Here is a 12,203-nt window from a genome sequence, read left to right as displayed (position 1 = left end):
ATACTGTATTTTACTTTGGTACTAGTATGTTGTGACAATTAAAACAAATGTTTGTTTTGTTGTTAACATAGTGTATTGGAAGCATACATTTACTAAAATTATTATTATAAATGTATTTATTTGCTTCAATTGACAGTCATGTTCTGATGAAGACAGTAGCAACACAAACAAGAATGATTTCAAAGAAACATCGGATCCTGACAAATGTGGTAAATACTTTTATTTACATCCATATACATTTTAAAAAAAAATCTTTTAAATCTACTACATAATGTAATGTTGAAGACATAAATGTGTTCTGTTGCTTACACTCTCATATAAGTAAAATCCTAATAAAAAATTAACCAACTATTTTTCCTTGTTTATACAGTCATTGGTAGTGTGCCTGACATTTCCAAAGAAGTTGTTTCAGCCATCTCCACTGTTGAGGTCCAGTGTCTCTCCAGTAATACCCCTTCCATCTCTGGTGGAGATTAAGTTATTTGGTGTATTGACACTGAAGATATTTGCACCAATGCACCACCCATCTCAGCTGACAACCTCACCATGTCTTCTGTTGCTGCTGCCATTACTATTGATGAGACTCCTACCTTGTCTAGTGGAACATCTACCATCTCTAGTGGCTACACCCACAGCTTTTCGATTGGTCCTACTATCAGTGGCACTGGACACGCACCATGCTTCTCTGCTGGCAACACCTCTGGGGCATCCCATAGTCCCACCCAAACCAATGCACCCAGCACAACCTACAGGTACATGTTCTTTTTATACAGGATTGTCATGGTCAGGGTTTAATGTCAATAGGCCTTGTTTACAGTACAATTTTGTGTTAGAATAGTCACTCAGCAGTAGACAATGTTATTATTACATCTAGGAAGTTATTTGTCCTGTAGTAATGCAGCTATTTCTGTTCCATTATAAAATACTGATATTCTAAATTTTTTAGTACATACCTTGACCTATTTGAGGAAGAATACCTCTCTGATGACGCTGATCTCCAGGAAGCCATTTCAAGGTCCTTAGAGTCCAGCACAAATGAGAGGTCAGTAGAAGATATTATGTAGAAATGTTTAATTCTAATGCATCATAGCAATAGCTTAATTTTCTAGACTCGTAGCAATAAACAGGCTACCACCTAAATGGTTCAGAAATATATTTATGTGTGCACAATATTGTTTTTTTCTTTATCTCATATCAAATCTTTTCTGTGGTTATTGTTTCAACAATATTTATAATATTGTTTTCATTTAATACATTTTTGTTTAAATCATGGTGTAAAAGTGTATAAAATATATAAAATAAAAATATATAATTTTTTGTATGTTACATTATGGGCGAGTTACCATTGACATTGTTGTATTGTTTTATTGTTTATTATTGTTTCAGTGATTCAAGGATGACTTTAGAGAGAATAATGGAGCAGATTGGTTCTAGAGTAAATAATGACAGCACTGTACGCTTCAATATCATAAGAAGAAATGTGTGGGATGGAACATCCAGAGCAATGGGCAGATCCAATTTTTCACCCGAGAAGAAGGTGGATGTTAAGTTTACTGATGACTATGGAACATCTGAGGGTGCTGTGGACAATGGAGGACCTACTCGGGAGTTTTTCCGACTCTGTCTACATGAAGTCAAGGACAAAATTGGCATCTTTGAAGGACCATCTAATGCTAAAGTCCTCACATGCAACTCCAAAGGTACACTACTTATAAATTCATATTGATGTCAAGTAAATGATTTCTTTTGGATTCCTAAATATGTTGTTCCTGAAATGATTTAGTAGGAAATGTAAGAATCTTCAAATGTTGTACTTACAATGCTTATTTGAGAAAGGACATTTAAAAGTTTACTCCTTGATTAAAAAAAAAAGGTTTTATAGCCTCACACAGATAGGTGGCATTGTGACATGATGTTTTCATTTCATTTGATAATAGCGATGAAAGACAATGCATACTTCTATGCTGGCCAGATCATGGCAATGTCAATTGCCCATGGGGGGCAGAGTCCATGTTTCCTGTCTGAACTTATGTATGAATGTCTTCAAAAGGGCCCTGACAATGTAAAGGTCAAAACTGAAAATATTACCGATGAAGAAACAAGGTCACAGTTGCAGTCGGTAGGCATATTTTACTTTAATTAAATTGTATTTTGATATAAATTATTCTTTTTGCATGCACTCATTAACATTGAAGTTACAGCTAATAGTTGTATATCTTCATTCTAAACAATGTTTTTTTGTATATATTTTTAGATCTTACAGGCCCAGACTGATTCACAACTACAAGATGCAGTTGCACAGGCAGCTAGCTTAATCAGTCTTGCTGGTCACAATGTTCGCATAACATTGGAAAACAAACAGGAGACTGCTTTGGATCTGGCTCATTGGTATGTCCTTCAGCGGACCTGTGCACCATTTGAAAGGTATGTATATATCTGAACACATAATGTAATTGTACTTTGTCAGAAAAATTAAATATAGTTTTATGGCTGTAAAATGACAGAAATACGATAGATATTTTGATACGATAGAGATAGAAGAGGAAAGCATGTACAAAAAAAAAGTTTTTGAGTTGCTAACAAAGTGTGTCTACAGTATAATAAAATGTAATGATTGACCTCAACTTCCATGTTATAGTGCACCAGTACAGGTGGACATAATAATTCATTGTGGAACCTCATCTAATTAAAAATGAAAAATACTAGTGCTACATGTTTCAAATCACATAAACTACACATTACAGCGTTTCCTTTTTATTAGGTTCAGAGATGGCTTAACGTCTCTGGGTGTCCTAGATGCTCTCCAAAACTATCCTGTTCAGTCAAAGTGCCTTTTTGTGAAGGCTGAAAAGGCCTTAACCGCAAATGATGTGGAGAATCTCTTCCAAATCATTCATTCCGAAAGAGGGAGTAATGCATTTCAAGCAGAGTGCCGGACCCTGGCTTTCTGGCAAGACTATCTTCAGGATGCTGAAAGTAAGTTTCGTATTTCACACAGTTTTCAACGCAAGACGTTATTTTCTGAATTGTTTTTGGCTCCATCATAGTGGTACATTACAATGGTGGAAAAATATATATTTATATTGCAATGTTTGAATTGGTGTTTATGTACTATAAATACATTAATATAACATTTAAAGCTAATTTTGCCAAAAGTATTGGGTTTCCAATGAACAGGTATGACTTCTTTAGTAATATCCATGAGTACAAATCTTAATATTAAAGTATATAATGATATTCTAGGAAATTGTTTGCTTCTAATTTTATAGCAACAGTTTGGACAGGACCCTTTTCTATTCTAACATGGCAATGCTTCCGTGTATAAGGCAAGGTTAAAAAAGAAATGATTGATTGAGTCAGTGTGGAAGAACTTGACTGGTCCAACTCCTAATCCTAGCTGAACACCTCTGGTGTGACTTTAAATGCAGACCTTGAGCCAAAAACTCATCACCAAACACCAGTGACTTGTATGGGTACAGTCATTCAGACACTTCCAAAACTGTTGCAACAGAGATGGAAATCAATTTTTAAATACATGAATTATGTTTCCATCTTTGTTGCCACAGTTTTGGAAGTGCCTTTTTCTGTTCTACAGAATGGGGTGTCCCAATACTTTCTCCATATAGTGAATGTACAAGTCATTGGTGTTTGGTGATGAGTTTTTGGCTCAAGGTCTACATTTAAAGTCACACCAGAGATGTTCAGCTGGGATTTGGAGTTAGCTTTATGCAGACCAGTCAAGTTCTTCCACACTGACTCAATCAATCATTTCTTTTTGAACCTTGCCTTATACACAGAGGCTTGGAGAAAGATTATTTGCTACAGTCTTCACCAACTCCTAACTTTTATTCTGCTAAATGGCTCTTTATACTCACCAGACTGTTGTTAGTGTTGCATGTGACATTATGAGCAACCCTTTCGAATATAACTACTCTTATAACACTTTTGCATTACTCCAGTGGTATAATTTAACATAGTCATCATTTAATTGTGGTACTCTCTTTTTATGTTTTACAGTTGAAAACAATGTCTCTCTGGAGGATGTTCTTGTTTTCTTCACTGGATGTGACAGCATTCCAGCACTGGGTTTCTCTCCAAAGCCAAGTCTTGAGTTCATTACCTGTTCCCGATTTCCAGTGGCCAATACTTGTGAAAATATTCTACGCATACCAGTTCATTCAGTGTACACTGCTTTCAGATCTGACATGGATTTTGCAATACGCAATTCACCAGGATTTGGAAGAGCGTGAGAGGTAATATTTTCGAGTTATGTTAGATTGTTTATGCTATTGCTGTTATTTCACTTTGTTATTCATTGATACCAAAATTCTGTATTTACTGTAACAACACATAAAAAATAAAATAAAAATTTCTTCATTACATTTTAAGATGTATTTCAAGCTATATGCTCCAGTCTTCTAACCTGAACAACCATGTTCCTCAGTTTCATTGCTATGACAGAATTGTTATTTTTTTATAGGCTGTGTATGGCTTTCTTTTAAATAAATGTTTTTCTGTTCCTACTTTTTATGCACTGACTTATATTTTTTTAGTGTCTACAGTGGTGGGACTTGTGCATCCAAGACTTTAAGTGTAACATTTATTCTAATTTTATATAATATACTGTAGTTACAAAATTACACTACACAAAACTACATAAAATGAATGTATTTAATAACTTAAAATACAGGTTTCACCTTGAAAACAGGGTTAAGTTACAACGTTTACAAGGATACATCATATAATATACACTATTTATATGGTGATAATGTTCAATGGTTCATCGTGAAAGAACAGTGTATTTTGTGTTTAAATCATAATTTTACATGCTAATGCCCTTTTTTTTGTCACCACAATAACTTCAATATGATAAACATTACCAAAATTACTTAGCAGACTAAGTATTTATTTCAAGCAAGTTACATGCTGCGAAAAAAAGTTCTATTCCATGATTTCCATCATCAGTCAAGGGATTAACTGGGATTAACTCAGGCTGACACTGGCGATGATCATAAGGTCTTTGCACATGTGCAAGATTGAGTGGTCCTTGATTTTCAGGAAGTTGGAGCATTCCAGCTGTCCAAAGTTGCAGTGGGGAGTTGCTTTCCATTGTCCTTAAACTATGGTGGTTCCACTGGCTTACAAACTCATCAACAGATCTGTTTATTCTTGGAAGGTAAACATGATGAAGAGCCGTAATGTGAAGTGGGTTGTTGCTATCTAAAATACCAACATTTTCCACGAAAAGGAAAAGATCTTTAAAATAGGCAGACACCACCCTGTTAAGTTCTGCCCACAATCTTTCGATGCGTTGATTATGAACACTACAACCAACCATAAAGCTTACTCTGTTTGCCCCTCGATTCTCAATCATAAACCTTGCAACATCAATATTCTCACTACCTGCATCACCCCTGACATGATGTGGGAGTCCAAACAGATCCACTGCATTTTGGAAAAGTTGCAAGGCAGTTGATGCTCTGTTGTCTGTGCAACATCTCAGGTAGGTAATACAACGGCTATAGCCATCAAATCCACCGTGAAACACAAATCCCCATGGATTTAACTTGTGGTTTGTGTCAATATGCCTGAAATAATAATTATTTTTATTATTATTAATCACATTGGATGTACATCAAAGTTTAACTTTTTTGGCTTTTTCTTGCCAAAAAGCTTTTGTGAAAAAAAGAAAAAAAATTCTCAATATTGTTTTTCCCCCTTCCTGTTTATACTTGTACTTTTTTTTAAATGTATCGTTATCTCACATTTTCATGATGATTTTACAACAGCAACAACCATAATAGTAACACTAAAATACTGTTTCTTACTTACTGTATAACTAATAAGGAATTATTGAAGTAACAGCTAATCAATAACTAATGTATTCTGTCATACCTATTCAAGAACAGCAAATCAAGTTTCTACAATACATTTATATATTGTAGAAACGTCTCGGTTACGTATGTAACCCTCGTTCCCTGAGTAGGGAACGGAGACGTTACGTCGGATGACGACGAATGGGGTTTCGCTTAGAAATCCTATCATCTTCGAGTATTAAAACACGAGCCAATGGCAAAGAAATGCCATGGGTCTGCGGAATTTGCATAGCGTAACTCCGCCCCACCCTGGGGGTATATAAGGAAGTCGCGAGCAACATGCAGATATGTCTTCGCTGAGGAGCCGAGACTGAACTCAGGCGTTCCAGCGGTACAGCGGAAGTGGCAGGGAGACGTAACGTCTCCGTTCCCTACTCAGGGAACGAGGGTTACATACGTAACCGAGACGTTCCCTTTCGTTGTCACTCCGAGTTACGTCGGATGACGACGAATGGGGTTCCCGTATAATCACGCCACCTCTCGACTGTCTTCCAGTGCCCTGCGTAAGTCTGAGCTCCCTGTCGTGAGACTAGCACGGACGAAGGAGTCCTACTTAACACAGGAATACCAAGGTACACTGGGAAGCATATCCAGTGGAAATATGCAATCATGCCCAACCCGAAGGGGGGGACTTGGAATACACATATGACCCCGAAGGGCTGCATACGGAGCAACACTGGGGTGTCCAGCCGCAGGTGGAATATTTCAACCCCAGGGGTGGCAAGGTGGCTTGCCAAGGGAAAGACACATGCTCAAAGAGGCTTACAGTGGAATACACATGTGGGGGTCGCCCGAAGGGAACCATGCACATGGAGGCACCTAGCCAAGCGCGAAAGCTGCCAGAGGCATAACTCTGGCGTTGACATCGTCAGTGCTGGAGGAGACTCAGGGCTTATTAGGCTCACCTGAGGAGAATATCGCACGTATCCCATCCGTAGAGAGGAATGGCGAGCAAGCGAAGACACCTGAGCAGAATCTAGTACCGGCTAGTTGAAGCGAGTACATGAGAAGAAACTGGCTCTACTCGGAGATTGTAGAATCTCGCGAATGTGTTAGGTGTCGCCCAGCCTGCAGCTCTGCAGATGTCTGTTAGCGAGGCGCCATGCGCTAGAGCCCAAGAGGATGCCACACTCCGAGTGGAGTGGGCCGTCACACCAAGGGGGCACGGTCGACCTTGCTGCTGGTAAGCCAAAGCAATGGCGTCCACTAACCAGTGAGACAACCTTTGCTTGGAGAGAGCCTTTCCCTTCAGCTTCCCACCATAACAGACAAAGAGCTGGTCTGAGGTCCTGAAACACCGCGTTCTGTCTACGTAAGCACGAAGGGCGCGTACTGGACAGAGCAGTGCCAAGGCTGGGTCTGCCTCCTCCAAGGGCAGCGCTTGCAGGTTCACTACCTGGTCTCGAAAGGGTGTGGTAGGAACCTTGGGCACGTATCCAAGCCGGGGTCTCAGGATCACGTGAGAGTTAGCCGGCCCGAATTCCAGGCACGCTTCGTCAACCGAAAATGCCTGCAGGTCCCCTACCCTCTTGATGGAGGCCAATGCAACCAGGAGCGCTGTCTTCATTGACAGGAACTTAAGCTCCACTGATTGCAGAGGCTCAAAGGGAGCACTCTGCAGGGCAGTTAAAACCACTGAGAGGTCCCAAGAGGGTACGAGGGGAGGACGAGGAGGATTTAATCTCCTGGCTCCCCTCAGGAACCTGACGATCAGGTCGTGCTTTCCCAAGGACTTACCATCAACTGCGTCGTGATGTGCGGCAATGGCGGCAACATACACTTTCAGGGTGGAGGGAGACAGCCTTCGCTCCAACCCTTCTTGCAGGAAGGAAAGCACGACACTGATGGGGCATTTTGTGGGTTCTTGATGTTTAGAAGAACACCAGTTGACGAAGAAGTTCCACTTCAACGCATAGACATGTCTCGTGGACGATGCTCTAGCGGAAGTGATGGTAGCCACCACCGCTGGTGGTAGGGTACTCAAACCTGCCTCGTCCCGTCCAGGAGCCACACGTGGAGGTTCCAAAGACCGGGACGAGGGTGCCACAGGGTGCCCCGTCCCTGAGAAAGGAGGTCCTTCCTCAGAGGAATTGGCCAGGGAGGTGCTGTCGCAAGGAGTATGAGTTCTGAGAACCAGGTGTGGTTGGGCCAGTATGGGGCAACCAATATGACCTGCTCCTCGTCCTCCCTGATCTTGCGCAGGGTCCGCGCAAGAAGGCTCACTGGGGGAAACGCATACTTGCGGAGGCCCCGCGGCCAGCTGTGCGCCAGTACATCCGTGCCGAGCGTGCCCTCGGTCAGGGAATAAAACAGGTCGCAATGGGACGAGTCGTGGGAGGCAAACAGGTCTATCTGTGCGTCGCCGAACTGATCCCAAATCAGCTGGACCGTCTGGGGATGGAGTCGCCATTCTCCAGAGAGAGGCCGAACTCGAGACAGCTCGTCGGCCGCCTGGTTCAGGTGTCCCGGGATATAAATGGCTCGAAGCGACCTCAGATGCTTCTGACTCCATATGAGGAGGTGGCGGGCGAGTTGTGACATACGGCGGGAGCGCAGACCACCTTGATGGTTGATGTACGCTACTGTCGCGGTATTGTCTGATCGGACTAATACGTGCTGACCCCTGAGCAGCGCATGGAAGCGGTGCAGGGCGAGACGTACAGCCAGCAACTCGAGGCAATTGACATGCCATAGGCGCTGGGGTCCTGTCCAGGAGCCCGCGGCAGCATGTCCATTGCACATGGCGCCCCAGCCCGTGGTGGAGGCATCTGTTGAGACAACAACATGCCGGGAAACTCGTTCCAGGGGCACTCCGGCCCGTAGAAAGCTGAGGTTCGACCACGGGGTGAAGGTCTGACGGCAGGTCGGAGTCACTGGGACCCGGAGCTTGCCGTGTTGCCATGCCCACCTCGGGACTCGATCGCGAAGCCAAAGCTGAAGCGGTCTCATATGAAGCAATCCGAGCGGCGTTACTGCGGCTGCGGATGCCATATGCCCCAGGAGCCTCTGAAATAATTTCAGTGGAACCGCACTCTTGCCCTCGAATTGGCGAAGACAAGTCAGCAGTGACTGCGCGCGCTCGCTCGTAAGCTGCGCGCACATGGCGACCGAGTCGATCTCCATACCGAGAAAATAGATCCTCTGCACGGGGCAAAGTTTGCTCTTTTCCCAGTTGACCCGAAGGCCCAGACGGGCTAAGTGTTGGAGCACCAGATCCCTGTGTTCGCAAACCCGGTCTCGAGAGTGAGCTAGGATCAGCCAGTCGTCGAGATAGTTCAGGATGTGAACCCCGTGTTCCCGAGGCTGCCTCGACGACCTTCGTGAAGACGCGAGGAGACAGGGCTAGCCCGAAAGGGAGAACCGCGTACTGGTATGCCTGCCCCTCGAAAGCAAACCGTAGAAACGGTCTGTGTCGAGGTAAAATGGAGACATGGAAGTAGGCGTCCTTCAGGTCGATCGCTGCAAACCAATCTTGTGGCCGCACACACTCGAAAATGCGTTTGGCCGTGAGCATCCTGAACGGCAGCCTGTGAAGGGAGCGGTTCAGGACGCGCAGGTCCAAGATCGGTCGTAACCCACCCGATTTCTTCGGAACAATGAAGTAAGGGCTGTAGAAGCCGGACCTCATTTCGGCTGGAGGGACAATCTCGATCGCACCCTTCGCCAGTAGGGTGGCGACCTCCGCTCTCATGACCGGGGCATTGCCACCGACCATAGTGAAGCGGACTCCGCTGTAGCGGGGAGGAGATCGCGCGAACTGAATCGCGTAGCCGAGCCTGATGGTTCTCGCGACCCAGCGGGACAGTCTGGGAAGCTCTAGCCAGTAGGGGTGGGCGATATGACCTAAAATTAATATCACGGTATTTTTCATCTTTTGAACGGTGACGGTATAATATCACGGTATAACTTTTTTTTTTCACCAATAAAGAAATTTTCATTGATTTACTCCTTGATATTTATTCCTTTATAAGCAGTTATATATTACTGTATTCTAAATATAATTAGCCTTTGTTTTATCCACAACTTTAAATGCTTTAATTTAGGCTATTTTGTAACAGCGCCACAGTTTAGCGCACCACGTAGAACACTCGGGAACCGCACCTGTGGCTGGCTGCACTGCTGCTTCGTGCTCAGTAAGGAATATAGGTAGTAATCTCTATGTGTCTGTCTGTCCGTTTGCATTTTGATTATTTCGAGAACCATTCATCCAATCGACTTCACAAGGGAGTGCAGTGTCGCATTTGGTGCAATATAGACAGACACGCGAGACGCGACACGTTCAGAATTAATAGTAAACTACAGAACAGCGCGAGCGGGAAGCGGCGCACCTCACGCGAGCAGGGCGGCTATATTCTCCGAGAACGGACACTGCACTAGTGATATAAAACGCACACAGTCTGTTAATTAAGCAATACTTTTAAGGTAGTCTAATATTTTTCTGACTAACAAATTACTGACACAGTAAAGGGTAGATTTAAATAAAGAAAAACGAAATTTAAATAAAGAAAAACGAAATTTTAAATAAAGAAAAAAACGAAATTTAAATACAGAAAAAATGAAATTTAAATAAAGAAAAACGAAATTTAAATAAAGAAAAACGAAATTTAAATAGGCCTAAAGAAAAACTAAATTTAAATAAAGAAAAAACGAAATTTAAATAAAGAAAAACGAAATTTAAATAAAGAAAAAAACGAAATTTAAATACAGAAAAAATGAAATTTAAATAAAGAAAAACGGAATTTAAATAAAGAAAAACGAAATTTAAATAAAGAAAAAACAAAATTTAAATAAAGAAAAACGAAATTTAAATAAAGAAAAAACGAAATTAAGTTTGCCTAAATTAAAAACGAGATTAATTTAGATTGATAATAACGGGTAAAAAGTCTAATACATTTTGTTTATTCTATTTTCCACAATGTCAAAGCAACAGCAGCAATACAAGCTCAGGCATGCACTTCGGTTCATACAAACTCCGCTGTTCTGCGCTCTAGCCAGAGAACACTCTTGTTGCAGGAACACTCAGGCGTCGGTTCTATTTCTAGCATGCACGCGTTTTCCGCGTGGCTCGAGCCGCGTCTCGCGTGTCTCACGCAGGCAGTGTGCAAACTCCAACCTTTTAACATGGGAGCCGAAATAAAAACAGACACCCAACGCAGCTGAGACTCTCACGCCAGCAGCCAGTGTGTCGCCGGCCTTATTCAAGCGCGAATGAGAACCGTTTCGCGGGGGATCCCAGGTGTCAATAAAACAAAAACAAAAACGTTTTTTCGTTGTTGTTTTATAAATGCTCTGACAATTGTTTAATAAATGTTCAATCAAAATGCAAAACATCGCGTCTTTTTTTTATTTTTATTTTTATTTTTTTTAGTCGACTAATCATTGTGCAGGACAGGACTTTGGTCGACTAAGCATTTCTTTGGTTGACTACAGCCCTAATGTAGATGCAGCCGTTCAAGGAACATAATTGATTTATTACGGTATTGACGGTATTAGAAAATCCATGTCGTGGCGCAATGTCACACCGGTGATGACTATGACACCGGTGTACCGCCCACCCCTACTAGCCAGGCTTCCAGAAAGTGCACCAGCGGGGTCATACGAACCACAGACGTACCGTCGGGGGTGCAGCGAGGCGGAATGACCGGCCCAGGCGTGGGTGGCATAGCGGCCCGGTGCGGGGGCACGGTCATTAGCCGCGTCCTGCCAGAGGAGGCCAGGGGAGGACCAGCGTCCCACGGGGGCGTGCTCTGGCAGGGGTCTGGCGACAGAGGGGGATGAGAGGAGCGTGGCCCGTGGGCGGCGCGTGCTCTCATCCGCACACTCCGTGTGCTCAGAGATGGGATAGTGAGTTCTTTCTTTAACCATTTTAGGGTGCTGCCCGTCGTGGGACGAGCAGCGGGGATGGGAAAACCAAGGATTCTCCCCCGGCCCTCCACCGGGGGAAGGAGCGGCCCTGCTACCGGCTCCTGTGCAGAACTCATCGCCATCTCTGAGCAGCCCGTCTCAGGAGCGCCGCTTAGCCTGGCGTTTAGCGGGGCGCGGGGCGGGAGAGGGCTGTGGCGCCTTCCTACGGCTTCCTCGACGACGCGACCCGGGAGCAGCGGACTGCTGGGGCCGATCGGGAGGGGCGGGAACCGCAGGAGGGCGCCCTCGGCGGCGAGCGGGCTGAGGCACCTGTGCCGACGGCTGCGCCGCCGAAGCAGCGGGCCGCCGGGGCAGGACATGTTTTAGAGCCTCAGTCTGCTTCTGGGCAGTCGAGAACTGCTGGGCAAAGTCCTCGACTGCACCGCCGAATAGGCCAGCCTGGGATATGGGGGTGTCGAGGAA

The 12,203-nt window shown here is 43.8% G+C and overlaps 1 protein-coding gene across 1 annotated transcript; it reads left to right on the top strand.

Moving 5' to 3' along the window:
- Positions 1–546: 546 nt before the first annotated feature.
- LOC311069995 (G2/M phase-specific E3 ubiquitin-protein ligase-like) lies at positions 547–4,255 on the top strand (the record flags this gene model as incomplete). The annotated part of the gene is made up of 7 exons (XM_084093627.1): positions 547–752; positions 947–1,042; positions 1,387–1,700; positions 1,938–2,119; positions 2,255–2,424; positions 2,762–2,976; positions 4,018–4,255. The coding sequence occupies 7 exons, from the start codon at positions 547–549 to the stop codon at positions 4,248–4,250; spliced, it is 1,416 nt and encodes a 471-aa protein (XP_083949753.1). The 3' UTR covers positions 4,251–4,255.
- Positions 4,256–12,203: the final 7,948 nt, after the last annotated feature.

The sequence above is a fragment of the Abramis brama genome, assembly GCF_963993115.1.
Source record: "Abramis brama genome assembly, chromosome: 19".
NCBI classification, from domain to species: Eukaryota; Metazoa; Chordata; class Actinopteri; order Cypriniformes; family Leuciscidae; genus Abramis; species Abramis brama.
Note: the sequence above shows the minus strand (reverse complement) of the source record. Positions and strands in the feature narration are given on the sequence as shown.